We start from the raw sequence: 16,691 nt of genomic DNA on the forward strand, positions 1-16,691 counted from the left end.
GTTGTGTTGTGTTGTAAACCGCCCTGTGATCATCTGATGATGGGTGGTATATAAATTTAATTAATAAATAAATTGAATGAATGAATGAATGAATAATGTCAGAGTAAGCTGTGAGAGCATCCTAAGCAAACGACCCATTTCTGTTTTCCACAGATTTATCAGGATTCTTTTGAACATAGATTCTTAGAAGAAACAAATCGCCTATATGCAGCGGAAGGACAGAGGCTTATGCAAGAAAGAGAGGTATTTTATTACCTTATTGCTCATGGGCACCATGGGGACATTAACCTCCTGGTTAATGAGGGCAGAACAGTAGCTCCCAAGACTTGTTTTGCTGTGCTGACACGGGCTACAATTAAGTATTTCAGCAAAAATATGACAAGATATAATGCCCCTCCAATTTGGTTCTCAGACATTTTTTCCCCAATAAAGGATATACCATTCTCATCTTATTTAACTTTTCTCCATAATTTATTCAATCTGTCAGGTTCCAGAGTACCTCCATCATGTCAACAAACGCTTGGAAGAAGAAGCAGACAGGATTATCACCTACTTGGATCAAAGCACTCAGTAAGTGTGTGGACTCCCTCAACCTGGTGTGTTAAACATGTTAAAAATGACCTCCTGGTTTCAGCATTTCGTTTTGCCAAAGTGTGGTTTAATTTCCTAGACATAAAGAATAATGTCTAGCAAGGCCACACTCACATCAGTTGTCAGAAATTACATAGTTTCCAGAAGAAAAGACAAGCGTTGACACCATTAAAACCATGAAAAACTTAAACAAGTTCTGGGAATAAATTGTCAAAGATGAGAGTTGTAGCTCATCAACATCAAGAGGGCATTGCATTGGCTACCTCTGCTCTAGATGATTTATCTGCTTTATATAAAAGACAGGAGAGACCAGAAGCAGTTTTTTATACACACACACACACACACCACACCAATCTGGACCATAAACACATTGTTAGCAAGTAATTGAAATGTTATTGTTTGAAGCATCTAGGTGTTCCAGTTGGGTTGAAAATGGTTAACTGGTAAGCAAAAAGAATGTAATTCTAAACACTTTTTCCTATAGGAAACCACTAATTGCTACTGTAGAAAAGCAGCTGCTAGGTGAACATTTAACAGCCATTCTACAGAAAGGTAACCTATCTTCCTTCATATAAATCTATCTTCTTACTGCTTCTTCAGGGTTTTCAGTTCCCTATACTAAACAGAAACGACCCATTCAGATTCTAAAGTCCCTCTTGCCCACCCAGTTCATGAAATAGCACTGAACAGTATACGAAATAGTGACTTGCAAGCAGTGGCGTAAGCAAGGCCAGGTGGTACACAGTGTGGAATTTTTTTTGTCAACCCCCCCCCCATTTGAAATTATTAAAAGGAAAGATACTTACACAAGTGTTATTTTGTGGTTTATTTACTTAACATTGTGAGCATAAGCACCTAAAATGTTTTTCCCCTAACTTTGTCTCAGAGACTGTATTTTTAATCTCTTTTCAACCATCAAGGCATTCTTAAGTGTTGCCTGCTTCCCACCCCTACCATCCATATCTACCTTATGTGCCTCCTGAGTTTTTTTCATGTTAGTCTCATCCATTTTTCCTAATTTCCTCCTTTCCTTGCTTCAAGACATTCAATTCTTCTGTTATCAATGGTTCTATCTTACTAGTCAGTTCTGACACTATTTCAATATTTTTATCCGTTTGGGCTCGAATCTTGTCTGCTAAATTATCCCAAATTCCCTTCATCTCTTTAATCAATTCTTCTTTCCACACAGAGAAAAGTCCCCTCAATTCCAAGCAAACCTTTTTCCTTGATATGTTTTTAACCTCAGGACCGTGTGGAATTCACATAATCTACTCTGCCTTCCCTGGTTCTCAAAACAGTCAGTTTTACAACAGTACCTTATCACTTTGTCAAGGCTGCTTTCCCAGGAAACACCACTTCCTGTACTTTCCTGTACTCTAGTCTGTTCCAAACTTTAAAATTCCAATTTATCTGTAAGAATTCTTTGAAAACAAACTCAATCTTCTTTAAACCACTCCAGCCAAGGTGTATTCACAATCCAGTCATAAATCCAGTTGAAGGTAATAAAGAATGGGTTTCAGTTAATTTTTAGTCTGAATGTCACATCAACAGGCAAATATATCATTGATGCTTGCCTTGAGCCCCGCCCCCCGCTGCTGGCGACATTGGGCTCCCCATCCCTACTGGACCGATGCTATTGTCCCCAGAAGCGCAGAGCAGGGCACATAGGAGGAGCAGGCAGTGGCACCCCCAGGCAGGACTCTGTGGCATCCCTGCTGCCTCCGCTCTATCGCAGGGGCCCATCCCAGCACATGTTCAGGCAGGGAGAGCAGGGCCTGGCTATGGAGGTGCAAAGGGGATGCAATACAACTCAACCCCGCTCAGTTCCTAGCTGTACGAGGGCGGGGCATGGCCAGGGAGAGCAGGGCCTGGCCTGGCCGACAGCGCCTGATGCAACTCAGTCTCAACCCCACTCGGTTCCTCGAGGTAATTGATTGTGCACCCTTCTCCTCAAGTACAAATTCAGAGATGAGTTCAGCCAGCATTTTGTCACCCGCCCCCTTCCTGATGGTACCCAGGGCAGATTGCATTCACCACACACCCCTTGCTATTCCCCTGCTTGCAAGTCCTGTCCTCATTGCAGGTAAGGAGCCACTGTAGTGCCTTCAGATGTGTTTCAGAATGAAAACATAATATTCCTAGGAACAGAAAAAGAGAAAGTTTGGGTATAGGTTGTCCGATAAGATTTGTCAACCCTATATAGCATTAAGAGTTTCAAGGCAATATGGATGTCAACTTTCAGTGGAAGACAAGGGATAGGTGAGATAAACTAAATGTTTTGCTTTCTTGCCTTTTAAAATGGTCATTATGCTTAAGACACCATGCTTTTCAAAGAGAATGAAATCTGCTTTTCATGAAGGGCAGTTAACATAGGATTGCCAGAGAGCCTGTAACCCATATTGGTGGGAGTTGGGTGCAGACAGAACCATTGTCCACGAGATTCTAGAGCAACATCCAGGAATGCTGCCATTATTGTGCCAAAGCTGATGGAGGGAAAGGGGGTGTTTTTAAATTCACATTTTGCTTACTCTTATGGGGTGTGTGAAAGCACTGAAATGGCTCCCTCTAGCTGTACAGAATGGAAGTGTTTGTTTTGCTTTATCCCATCCTTTATCCTAGGAGTTTGTGAAGGTGTACATTGTTATTCTCCTTGCCACCATTTTTTCAATGTTATCCCATTTTAATGATAAAAAACCCATTCTTCACTAGAAATCATGTGGCAGGAGCAGCAGCCTCAGCAATAGATTTAAGACCTTCACTTCTGAAAACTGTCTCATCCAATGTGGTTTCTCAATTCATCTGTTGTCTCACTTTCAGTCTTCTCCCACCTTTTAGACCTGTAGTTTCTTAAATATTCTCAGTTGCATTTGTTTCATTTGGAGTAATTAGTAACACATTTTTATCTTGCAGGTTTAAATCACCTTTTGGATGAAAATCGAATTCAGGATTTGTCTCTATTGTATCAGTTGTTCAGTAGGGTGAAAAATGGAGTGCAAGCTCTGTTGCAGCAATGGATTGAATATATAAAGGTATCAATATGTGACTTATTTCAAAAAGTTAACTTGGAGGAGCAAGCCTTAAATTTATTGAGGTGGAGAAAGATGTCTGCAAAATCTTGGTTTATAAGCCATATATGACAAATCATGTGGCTAAGCTGTCACCATAGCTTTCTAAAATATAGGCTGAACAAGTTTGCATCAACATTGTTGTGAGCACAGTGGGGAGCCATCATCTCTATTGGATCCATTTCATTCCCTTTCTTGACTTAACATTATGAAAATCTTCATGGGTTAACATAAAGCTTCCCTGGCTGACTTTGTACCAGCTTCATTGAGTTGTTGTGGTAATTAAATGGGGGTGTAGGAACCATGTACACCACCTTGAGCTCTTTGAATAAAGGGCAGGGTGTAATGAAATAGGCAATAAATTGATTAGTGCATACTGCTTTTGTGTAAAGCATGCAATGTGTGTCCTTACGCACTGGATCTTGTTCGAACTATATGTGGCATCCAGCACAAGTGTGTGATAAATAACTTTCCTCCTTCGCAGGCATTCGGCAGCACCATAGTAATCAATCCAGAAAAAGACAAAACCATGGTACAAGAGCTACTAGACTTCAAGGATAAAGTTGATCATATAATTGACATTTGCTTTTTGAAGAATGAGAAGTTTGTTAATGCCATGAAAGAAGCCTTTGAGACCTTCATCAACAAAAGACCAAATAAACCAGCTGAGCTTATAGGTGGTAGTTCTTCTTTTTCTTCTTGTTATTTCAACTTATTAAGACTCCTACTAATAATAGTCTCAAGATGGTAGTGGAAAGCTCAGTGAAGATGCTGAATCACGTAAAAAAGATGAATTGCATGCTAGTAATCATTAGGCATCCAAAACAAAGCTGCTGCTAATACTATAGTGCCGTTACACAAATATATGGAGCAACCACACTTGGAATGCCCTGTGCAATTCTCATTCCCTTGCCTCAAAAAGGATATTGTGAAACCGGAAAGGGTTCAGAAAAGGGTGACCAAGATGATCAAGGGGATGAAGCAACTCCCCTTTGAGAAAAGATTACAACATTTTGGGCTCTTTAGTTTGGAGAAAAGGCAAGTGATAGAATACAGCAACCAACTTGGACAGCAACTCCAGTACTCCTGGAAACATTCATATAATCACAGCTGGCACAATTATAGTCTAGTGAAATACTTATTATAGCTGGCAGATACCTTGTGCAAGGTTGTATTTCTGAGTTTGGTTCTCGGTCAGTCTAGTTCCTCTGATGGAGCTTTGCAGCCCCTTGGCTGTGAGAGGGAATAAGAGGGCTGGCTTCCAATCAGACCTGATATTTAAGAATTGGTCATACAGTCATACCTCGGGTTAAAGTAGCTCCAGGTTGAGCATTTTCGGGTTGCATTCCGCGGTGACCTGGAAGTAACAGAACGGGCTAATTCTGGGTTTCGCCGCTCATGCACAGACGACCCACACAGATGCGGGTTGCATTCTGCTCAGGATGCAAACGGGGCTCCGGAACGGATCCTGTTCGCATTCAGAGGTGCCACTGTACTTAGGAGCAGCAAGGTAGGCTGGAGAAGATGGTGGTTTTGAATGCTCAGAGTTTTTAGTTCCCTTTTGCTTTCCACAGTGATGTCACATTTGGTAGATGCTAAGGCTGTTGCTGGCATGATGCTTCTTTTCTGTTAGAACTGACAATGAGCCAGTAGAGGTTATAGAACACTAGCCTAGTCAAGAATAAACTAAGACTTGATTTAGGAGTTCCTACTCAGATCTATCTCTTCTTTTTTGGTTTTGTGTTTCTTCAGCTAAGTATGTCGATTCAAAGCTTCGTGCAGGTAACAAAGAGGCTACTGATGAAGAGCTCGAAAAGATGTTGGATAAAATTATGATTATATTTAGGTTTATTTATGGTAAGACCTGGTCTTCTTCTTTACATTAGGCACCCATGCATATCAGCAAAAAATATAGGCCCAATAATGCTGACTGAATAAGACTTAATGAATGAGAATAAGTCTGTTATTCTCCCAGCTTGTTTTGGGGTTTAGGTCTGCAGGAATCAGAGTTAATTAAATACTCAAGATTGCATAACTCAGGTTCATTGCCTTAACCCACAGGAACTACGCACATCAGTTTTTAAAAATGAATCTGTAAACTATTTGTGTTGTTAAATTTGGTGGGTCGGAATGCATAGATAGCAACTGGTTCTAGCATAGAGCCACCCTGAGGAAATAATAAGAAGGTTGGGTCAAACCTTCCACTGAATCTCTCTGCCATCTCAAAATAATCTATCAAGCCCCTAGACCTGTTTGGAATGAGGGGAGCTTCAGGGTTCCCCTCTGGAGAACATGTACTTGGAAAGGAGCTTTAAATCTGCTTCTCTTCTACAGGAAAAGATGTTTTTGAGGCCTTTTACAAAAAAGATTTAGCAAAGCGGCTATTAGTCGGCAAAAGTGCATCAGTCGATGCTGAAAAATCTATGCTTTCCAAGCTCAAACATGGTAAGGTTTTTTTGTTTTATCCTCTGCTAATTTCTTCTGTGTATACTTTTCATAGGAAATCCCCAATGTATGTTTTTGTACAATAAGTCACTTGAGTATTCTTTAGCCATTGTGATGTGCATACCTTTTTCCTGCACAGAGCGTATTCCAGTACAGTGGTACCTCAGGTTAAGTACTTAATTTGTTCCGGAGGTCCGTTCTTAACCTGAAGTACCACTTTAGCTAACGGGGCATTGCGCTGCCGCCACGCCCCTGGAGCACAATTTCTGTTCTCATCCTGAAGCAAAGTTCATAACCCGAGGTACTATTTCTGGGTTACCGGGGTCTGTAACCTGAAGTGTATATAACCTGAACCGTATGTAACCCGAGGTACCACTGTATAGAAAAACAATGTCATGTGGAGGATTCCTGAAAGACAGTGTCACTGCTGCTTTACTAGGACAGAGTAGTGAGGGAACACCAGCAGAACCAATCTGCAGCAATGGCCACCAAACCAACCACTCCTGAGCAGCACTGCAATACTGCCCTAATCTTCAACTTGAACTGAAACAGAAAATATATCTCTGCCCTCTCGTTAATGATGCGCTCGTAGTCACTTGTTGACGGTGACAAAATTCCTAACTGCAACTTCAATACACAACTGTCCTTTTGTAGAATGTGGAGCTGCTTTCACCAGTAAACTTGAAGGAATGTTTAAAGACATGGAGCTTTCTAAAGACATCATGATACAGTTTAAGCAGGTATGGGTACAAAGTGGCCATTCTTATTTCATCATTATCCGCTTGTGTTCAGTTACATCTGAAAAGGACATTGCAAGGACTCCCTCTTACTTTGCTTTCTCACAACACACATACCTGCCTGTCATAGAATTGTAGAGATGGAAGGGGCCACAAGGGTCATGTAGTCCAACCCCCCTTCAATCCAGGAATCTTTTGCCCAATGTGGGACTTGAACGCACAATCCTGGGATTAAGAGTCTCATTCTGTACCAACTGAACTACTCATACTTTAGTTCCATCAACACATTTTGGCTTCTGCATGCCAAATTTGTAATGCTGTTAAGGATTTTTGTTTTTTGTTGGAGCTAGTATGATGTAGCAGTAGGTAAGGAAATTCAGCTTGAAAAATCTGGGTTTCAATTTCATGAAATTTACAGGGTGACCTATGCCCAGTTTCCATCTCTCTGTTAGTTTCAAGGTGATTGAGTGGGGAGGTGGGAGTTGATTTCTGCCACTCTGAGCTCCTTGGAGAAAGGATAGGATCTAAATATGGAGTGGGTGAATGGCTAATAATGCCTGTAGCTTGTTTGTAGTTCTGTATGGCAATTCTGTTCCATTTGATTCTGTTGTAGTATATGCAAAATCAGAATGTACCTGGTAACATTGAACTCACCGTGAACATCTTGACTATGGGTTATTGGCCAACCTATGTGCCTATGGAGGTGCACTTGCCACCAGAGGTAAGATAGCTGAACAACACTTCCAAAATGAAATAAATTTACTGCCCTTCTTTGATGCTGATGACTATAAACTACTGATTAAAATTAAACATTAGTTACCAAACATTAGTAAAAAGCTGGAAGATGGCCAAGAAACGTCTGAGATTGCATCAAGCTTTAGATTGGATATTTTGAGGGGTGATTATTTAAATTAAGTAGGTTAAGTAAGTAGTTTGGGAGCCTCTCCCTTTGTAGCAGCAAAAATAAATGTACAAAACTTTGAGAAGAGTTGAAGCTTCTTGCACTTTTTTAAAAAAGTATATTTTAAACAATTTGGGATAGAGGTGACTATTAAATCTCTTAAGAAGCTGTGGCACAATAAAGATTTACTTAGTTGAAACTAGCAGTTCTTAATTGAAGATTAGAAACTAATTCTAATCTTAAACCCTTTTGGTTGTAAAATACTGGTATTAAAATGACTTGAGTATAAAGTTTCATGGTACAAATATAATAGTGATAGAGCCTTTTCAGATAAGCAGTCAAAAAGTAGAGGGGGGGAAGGGCAGAAATAAGGAAATAGTAGTTGATCATTTCAACTTTAAGCTCATATTTCTCTTCTCTTCAGATGGTGAAACTGCAAGAGATATTCAAGACATTTTACCTCGGAAAGCACAGTGGCAGAAAACTTCAGTGGCAATCAACATTAGGACACTGTGTACTCAAAGCAGAATTTAAAGAGGTAATGTTTTCTTACCAGTATAGTGGTAATCACTCATTGAAATAATTTAGTAAATGTGGAATGTAACAGGTCTTTTTAAGTGATCAATCCCATTTTTTAAAAATTGGTTTCTGGCTTTTGTTCAGCTTTATTGAACCATTTCTGCCTTATTTCATTTAATGTGCTTTCGTTTCTTCATCAGTTTTGCCACCAACATCCTGTGCCATCATTGGATGAAATGCCCATCTTTTGGTGAATACCCACAAGAACAAGGCTTTCCATGATCCATCAAAAGTATTCAATTAGGGTCATTTCCCCCCAAATATGAATATATTTGTGGGGGGTTGAACCCTGGATGAGCATAGACTTGTATTGGTTTCCAAGTTGTAAAAGGACTTTATAGGTTGAAACCAGCACTTTGAATTAAGCCTGGAAACAGGGAAACATTAGGAAGACAGAATAGCTGGAGAATCGGGAAAACTGTCCTAACGAGGGTTTGTTCGGTATAGATTTCAGCATTGTTAATTCAGACTGTCTGCAATTTCAGAACCACATTCATAGCCAATCCTAAACTGGTCTAAGTGTTTCAGATACATAGTTAAGGAAGGCAAACCATAGTTACACATTATGTCTTCATAGGGCATAAGTACTCTGCTCTAAAGACAACACAGTTGTCCCGTGGATAATATTTCCTTTTCTGCAGAATGGATGTTATTTCTGCAAGCTGTAGGACTTCCCTCTGCATGCATATAGAACTATCATTAAACAAATTTCTTAAGTTTTCTAAGGAAATGCAGAAATGTTTTTATCATTCTTTTTTTCTGACAGGGGAAAAAGGAGCTGCAGGTTTCATTATTCCAGACTTTAGTGCTGCTTATGTTTAACGAAGGTGAAGAATTCAGTTTAGAGGAGATAAAACAAGCTACTGGAATAGGTTAGTATTGGGTGCTCCTTGTTGTGTCTGAGTACTAGTGGCTAAAAAACTAAACCATCTCCTTTCTATTCTAGAGGATGGAGAGCTCCGACGAACCCTCCAGTCATTAGCCTGTGGCAAGGCCAGAGTGCTAACAAAAAGCCCCAAAGGCAAAGATGTGGAAGATGGTGACAAATTTACCTGCAATGATGACTTCAGGCATAAGCTATTCAGGATAAAAATCAATCAGATCCAGATGAAAGAAACGGTACCTGTTTCCCCCCACCCCCAGATTACTGTCATATGTTTTCTGGTCGCCTGATCAGTGGCCTAAATCACCCAGAAGCAGATCAGTGGCAGCTATGTTGACTCCAGATTTCCATTTATGCTGCTGGAGTCATCAGGAGCTATTTGATATGCCAGAGGGAGGGGTTACACAAACTTCTTTTTTCTGAGCTTGGGACATCAAGACACTTGCTCTTGACTCATTACAAACAAAAGCTGTCTTTTACATTAAATTAGATTTTCATTTTCTTAGCGTTTGGCAAAGCATCTATTTACATTGCATGCTTACTGGTTGAATTATTCATGGCCATCAGTTCCTTGCTGGGTGGCTTCCTAGCTATAGCTTATTCTTATAAAATACAGTAGCACCTCGGCTTACATTACCCTCAGGTAATGTAAACTTGAGGTTGCAAAAGCGGCAAACCTGGAAGTGTTTCTCGCACGCGCATGCGTAGAAGTGGTCTGCCGCCATGCGTGCACGCATGTGCAGAAGCGGTCCCTCCGGAAGCGGAAACCTCGGGGTCTGACCAAAGTTCTGGAACGGATTCCGTCTGCAACCGGAGGTACCACTGTACTGGTTTATTTTCATTTCCTTCCTGCCGCTAAACGCCCTCTAAAAGATGACCAGGAAGAGGGTGGAAATCATGTTTCATTGCAAATGTTTAAATCAGAGCTTCCTCTGAGTCACCAGGTCTTATACCCCACACAGTTTTTCAGTTGCTGTTGGCGTTACAAAATGTGCATCCTTCTCATTGACACTGCCCGCGCTCCAGCAAAAAGACTTAATATTTATTTAATGGGAAAAATAAATAAATCACTTTCCATGCAGCTTTACCATTTAAAAATGAAAACAAACAAGACAGTTGTTGTTTTTTTAAAGCTATAAAAGTCATAAAACACTAAAACATCATTTGAATCAATGTAGCGGTAGTCACCAGTTTGGATGGCTTTAAAGAGGGGTTAGACAAATCAATGGAGGAATAGGTTATCAATGGCTATTAGTAATGATGGCGAAGTACCCGTTCCAGTATTGTAGAGAGGATGCCACTGAACACCAGATGTTGGACTATGAATGGCCGAGGGCTGTTGTGCTCATGCCCTGCTATAAGCTTCTCAGCGGTGTCCAGTTCAAGAACAGATTGCTGGGTCAGCTAGACCTTGGGTATGATCTAGCAGGACTCCTGTTTGTTCTTAGTCAGATATACAATAATCAGCCTTTAAATACTATTGCAAAGGCCTGAACAAATAACAGCTTTTCAAACTGGTGCTTAAAATGCATGATAGTAGGCATATACAGTTGTGGGAAAGGTATTTCAAAGGCAGGGTTCTCCTCCTGACAGATCCTAATTATTAGTCATTGCTTGCCTGCCTGCCTGACTTCTAAATGGTGACACCCAAATAATTAACTTGATGAACAGAGATGGCTTGTGTAGAAGCAGGTGACTTAGAATACAAAGATATATTTAGGATATTCAGGTTTAGGGGGGTGGCCTTTCTTATCGGAAGTAGTACCTGGTGGAACACCAACGTAATTTCATCCACCCATCCCAAATTAATAGCTGATTTAAATTAATCCATTCACACTTTAGAGTTGACATAGTTAAAAAACTTTTTCCATTTCTGATATTCTTTCCCCCCCCCAAATGTCCTGCTCCTGTAGGTGGAAGAACAAGCAAGCACTACAGAGAGAGTCTTTCAGGATCGCCAGTACCAAATTGATGCTGCAATTGTGAGAATCATGAAAATGCGCAAGACTTTGAGCCACAATCTGCTCGTATCTGAAGTATACAACCAGCTTAAATTCCCAGTAAAGGTAGAGTATGGGTGTTCTTGCTTAAACTATCGTGAAAAATAGTTTTGTTTTTGAGAATGTCCAGTGTAGCAAAAAGGGATGCAGGTGGTGCTGTGGGTTAAACCACAAAGCCTAGGGCTTGTCAATCAAAAGGTCGCAGTTCGAATCCCCGCGATGGGGTGAGCTCCCGTTGCTGGGTCCCTGCTCCTGCCAACCTAGCAGTTCGAAAGCACAAAGTGCAAGAAGATAAATAGGTACCACTCCAGCGGGAAGGTAAACGGCGTTTCCATGCGCTGCTCTGGTTCACCAAAAGCGGCTTAGTCATGCTGTCCACACGACCCGGAAGCTGTACGCCGGCTCCCTCAGCCAGTAAAGCGAGATGAGCGCCGCAACCCCAGAGTTGTCCGTGACTGGACCTAATGGTCAGGGGTCCCTTTACCTTTACCTTTAGTCAGCAGAAGATTTAGTCAGCAAATGATAATGAATTCCAATATAGGATAAGTTAGGAAGGCTGTGAGCTTTCAGCACTCAGAACATATGCCTATATGCTATGTGTTGTTAGAATAGGAAGATTTTGTAGATGCAGTAAAGTGCATGTCCAAAGTCCACCTGTGTCGTGAATCTTAATTTATTTCTGTTTATAAACCTTTGCACCTATGTGAAGGAATTGAGTTGAACCAGTACACTAATATGTAAAAACTGAATAATCATTATATACATATTTTAATACAAACATGATTAAAAAATGGTTGCTGACTTCCTGAATTGCTTTCACAGCCCGCGGACCTTAAGAAGAGAATAGAGTCGTTGATTGACAGAGACTACATGGAAAGAGACAAGGAGAACCCGAACCAGTACAACTACATTGCATAAACACACAATGGGCCTTTCTTTCTTTCCTTTTCTGCACACTTGGTGTTCTACTTGGTTGCTGATGGATAAGCAAACCTGTTGATCCCATTAAATTAACTTTTTCTACTACCAGTGGCTGAATGGAAGCAACATAAGGGGTGGGGTGGGGGTATAGTAAAGTGGGCATTTCAATTGATTTTCACATGCCCATTTTGGTATTTACATTTTCAGAAGAATGCTGTTGAACTCTTCGCATGATATTCAGTATGGTGTGCAGAAAACTGTATGGAAGTATCTGGTCTTTGTGGTTCCATTGGGTCCTTGGTCTAAAGGGAAGCCCTTTTTAAGGGTTTGATAATAAGCAGCCAAAGTATTGATTTCACTATCACTCTGAATAACAAAGGCCAATCTCACGTTCACCCAAGCTTTTATTTCTTTGGAAATAAAATTACACTCCTGTGAATGCACTTGTAAGGCTGATACTGTTCGTTGTTGTGGCACCCCACGCTTGGATTTGTGCAACCTTGAAAGTGCAGGGGTTAAAACTACTGATGCTCCCTTTGCTCGTTGCCTTCAAACAAATAAAAAACCATTATTAATGTATTTTAGTATTAGTAAAATACATTTTTTTTAGTATTGCAAAGAAGAAAATGTTAACACTGTATACTCAGAAATTAATAATACCACAGTTGTTGGTTTGGGATTCCCTCTGTCTTTACGTAAGCACTACAAGAACAAAAAGCAGGGGGTTTCATCCTTTGCAGAATCCTATGGGGCTTCCTATTGGGCCAGGAATCTAGATGGCTTTTTTGTAGAGATGCATCTAATGTCAGCTGCACTGTGCCTTGAATCAATCTGCCAGGCTTCCCAGGCTCTCCTTAACTGTATAGCTGCAAAGAATCTAGAAAGCTAGTCTTCTTCAAGTATTGCACAACCCTCAGAAGATACCAGGAAGTTGGGAAAGGCAACAAGGGCATTGAAGCCTCTTTCTGACTTTGGAACAAACTTCACTCCCCCCCCAAAAAAAACCTTTATACCCACGAATGGGTCGACATTAGCTTGGCTGCAGGGGTGGGGGAATAATCATATCCTCAACCTTCTTTTGTGTGTTACATTGTTTTCGAAGCTCAACGTTTCTGAATGTTGTTTGTTAAATTCGTTTCTGTTCTCATGGTTTCTCTTCAGGCTTCTGTTGGAGTGCTCCTGTTTAACAAAAGCTGAGCAATTCTATACTGAGCATGACACAGTATTGATAACAGTTACTACAGCTCACCAGAGCTGACTTCCCAAAGCTCCCCACAACTAAAGCCAGAAAATCTTTTGATGGCTTATCTTCAGATTCTGCCCTGGTCACCTAGGAAAGGGCAATGCTTGCAGCAAAACAGACCCATTTCAAGTATGAGAGCCTGCCATTTACAGAGTAATATTGCTAGATCAAGTGAGGTTTGGGAAATCTTGGGGAGGCGGTAACTAAGAATTCATCACAGGATGTGCTTTTAAAGATTGTTCTGCGTCAGCTGCAGAATGCCTCTTCTGCTGTTGCCATCCTTGCTCCACTTATATTGTGATGTTTCTCAAAAGTGTCCCCCAGAATGAGCATTATTTATAGAAAATAAACTTAGGAGGGGTTCACAATGGGGGATGGATGGAAATGAAAGCTGCTGTACAATTTGGTGTGCCTGATACAAATTTGTGATTTGAATGCCTTTTGGGGAAGGAAATAATTCCTTTTAAAAGATGAATTTCAACTAGAGCAAACTCTTATCTGGGGTAAGTTCTTTGGAAACTGCACCTTAATCCTATTCTGAAATGTGCCCACAATTGTGATTGTGATCCATTCAATTGTCACATTTCTGCAAAAACATTTTCCAGAAGCAGTGTGTTAAAATATGAACAAATAAGAAAACTAACAAACTATGCCTTTGCTTCACATTTTTTCCCCCAGTGAGCATTACTAAATTACTAAGTCACTTTCCCTATCTTCCTGTAATTGATATTGAGCTATGGCAAAAACTACTTTCCAGCCATATTCTCCAGCAACTTTTTCCTTTTTCCTGTTTTTTGCTGGAATCATGTGCCTGCTTTATTGAGCCATAAAGATATTTATAATAGATATATATAAATACATTTTCTTGCAGTGGGGTTAGACTGCGACCCAAACAGTCTGTCTGGCCAGACATTTTCAGATCTTCCTCTGTTGTGTGCAGTTCAAAGCAGTTGCATTTCTTTTAAAAACTGCAAATTTATTCTGACAAATATTTTTGTTTGGGGGATTTGTAAAAAAAAAAAAAACTTTATACCCTACAAAATGAATTATTTTTTTCTTTCTTTCTGATTTAAATACATTTTAAAGAAAACCGTGACCATTTTGTTTCAAAACTAATGGCAAATGTGTTGTAAAGATTGTTTTGTTCTTTAGCTTACAAAAAGGTGCCAAAGTATATATGGTAAACTTTTTAAAAAGTAGAATTAAAAAAAACTTACATTAGCTATGGTTTTACTTTCCTGATCTCTTTCAGATGCTTATTTTTCTGTTTGTGTGTATATATATGTGTGTGTCCTGGTCTCTTAACTTTTCCAAAGCAGAGCATCTGTTGTAACTTTCTTTTTAAGACAAAATGTTTTTGGTTTTGTGCATTCTTAAAGTATCACTTTCATTTTTGAGCATTTCCTCCTTTTAAACACACTTTAAAGTTCTAAGAGTACAGCAGCATTCAAAAATGTAATATACTTTTTTTATAAAGAAGTTATTCAGAAGAATACCTTTGGAGTTGGGTTGTGGAAGGAGGCACACATTTGTGGGAGGGAGAAATAGCCTGTTCCTTCAAAAAAAATGTTCTACATACACAGGTCTGCAAATGGGGCATTGCATCCTTCAGTGCAAAAAAAAAGGAGAAAATTTCAAAGTCAGTGGATGGGTACAGCAAGTCTTTCCTTTGGTAAATAATGTAAATATGTGTCCTTTAAAAAGAGTGAGTCTGTTATCTAGGTATTTTGTGTCATTTAATAAATAATAAACAGTTTTGTGTTGCTAAACTCTTAATTTTGTCATGTGGTATGGAATGTGTGCCATGTACATTTGGGAGTGTTAAAATGTGTTGTTTTCTCTTGACCGCTTACAAATTCATAAGAATTCTCACAGCCGAAAAAGTTGCACCTGAACCAACCCAAAGAAAGCACTTAAACTAGTTTGGCATTACACGTAAGTTTCAGCTTCATGCACACTTTCCTGCCCTCTTCCCCTGTACTTCCCTCTTCAGAGCAAACCATAGTTTGCTGCTCAATCCAAGCCACCAAATTATGGTTTGTGCTTCCTTCCCACCAAACCAGAATTGCAAGCCAAAATTTGATACTTTACCACTTTGGGAAGTACAGTGGTGCCTCGCAAGATTAAAAGAATCCGTTCCGTGAGTCTCTTCGTCTAGCGGTTTTTTCGTCTTGCGAAGCAACCCCATTAGCGCTATTAGCGGTTTAGCAGCGATTAGCGGCTATTAAAGGCTTAAGGGATTAGCGGATTAGCTGCTAAAAGGCTATCAGCAGCTTAGCGCCTTAGAAAAAGGAGGTGGGGAGCGGAAAAAAAAACCCAGGAATCGCAAGACATTTTCTTCTTGCGAAGCAAGCCCATAGCAAATTTGTCCTGCGAAGCACCTCCAAAACGGAAAACCCTTTCGTCTAGTGGGTTTTCCGTCTTGGGAGGCATTCGTCTTGCGGGGCACCACTGTAATGTCAGACAGCTTTGTTGCAGAAGGAATTGGAAAGGGGGGCACTCACATTCCAGAGTTGCTTGTGCCATGCACATGTGGCTCAAGTTTTTGTCTTATTCTTAGAACTTGTATAGCCTTGTAAAATTGCCCTTCTTTCTTGGCTGCTGGACACAAGGAGGTCTGTATCAAAAACTGTTGCAGTGCCATTGTGCAGCTGTACATACCACATTGATGCTGTCTTTAGGCCTGCTTGCCCACTCCTTGGTGGTTCTTAAGAAGGTTGCTTTAGTGTGGGTAAACATCTGGCAAAACTTAATTTTATTTTAGATACGGCTGTTTTCAAAGCCAAAAGCCCAATAAAATAGCATTTTCACATAGCATTTCTAGCCATTAGTAATTCTTAGATGACAGAAGAGACATGGGGTTGGCTCCCTAGGTCTATAAGAACCCCCTGAGGCTGGTTCCTTTGTATTTCCAGGAAGATCAACTACAGATGGAAATCAATGAATGTGGGTAAAGCAAATGACCTGGGCTCCTTGTCCTGGCATAGTATGCACTCATTGTATATTTTGGATATAACATACAGAGAAGACTTTTAAATGAACTTCAAAAAGCTGCACAGATGCCTGTGCCAGGAAAAACCTGGTTCCATCGTCACCCACCTGCTTAAAGTTAGCCAGCCATATGGGCCCACAACTGCTGACCTAGCCAAGATTTGTTAAGCCCAGGGACCAAATGTGATCCTCGAGGTGTCAGAAGCCACAGTTGGGCAGGTCAGCAGTAAAACACCCAGTGTCAGTGAAGCTAATTCATTATTCCAGGGGTTGGCAACCTAAGGCCCATGAGCCACAAGCAACCCATGGGGGGTTGTTTAACCAGCCCACAAGCC

At 40.4% G+C, this 16,691-nt stretch overlaps 1 protein-coding gene across 2 annotated transcripts in view; it reads left to right on the forward strand.

Annotated features, from left to right (window-relative positions):
* Positions 1–15,134, forward strand: part of CUL4B (cullin 4B) — a 31,048-nt gene extending 15,914 nt beyond the window's left edge. Inside the window, exons 8-21 of one of the 2 annotated variants that reach the window (XM_083422291.1) lie at positions 154–243; positions 488–570; positions 1,076–1,143; positions 3,502–3,620; positions 4,141–4,333; positions 5,409–5,513; positions 5,991–6,101; positions 6,756–6,841; positions 7,452–7,559; positions 8,164–8,277; positions 9,085–9,190; positions 9,265–9,437; positions 11,115–11,267; positions 12,024–15,134. In XM_083422291.1, the coding sequence (XP_083278417.1) occupies positions 154–243; positions 488–570; positions 1,076–1,143; positions 3,502–3,620; positions 4,141–4,333; positions 5,409–5,513; positions 5,991–6,101; positions 6,756–6,841; positions 7,452–7,559; positions 8,164–8,277; positions 9,085–9,190; positions 9,265–9,437; positions 11,115–11,267; positions 12,024–12,119 (1,605 nt within the window). In that variant the 3' untranslated portion in view covers positions 12,120–15,134. The remainder of the gene's footprint in view (positions 1–153; positions 244–487; positions 571–1,075; positions 1,144–3,501; positions 3,621–4,140; positions 4,334–5,408; positions 5,514–5,990; positions 6,102–6,755; positions 6,842–7,451; positions 7,560–8,163; positions 8,278–9,084; positions 9,191–9,264; positions 9,438–11,114; positions 11,268–12,023) is intronic. The other variant, XM_083422292.1, reaches the window with a different exon arrangement.
* The last annotated feature ends 1,557 nt before the right edge of the window (positions 15,135–16,691 follow it).

This window comes from Podarcis tiliguerta, assembly GCF_965153285.1.
Source record: "Podarcis tiliguerta genome assembly, chromosome: Z".
NCBI lineage: Eukaryota > Metazoa > Chordata > Lepidosauria > Squamata > Lacertidae > Podarcis > Podarcis tiliguerta.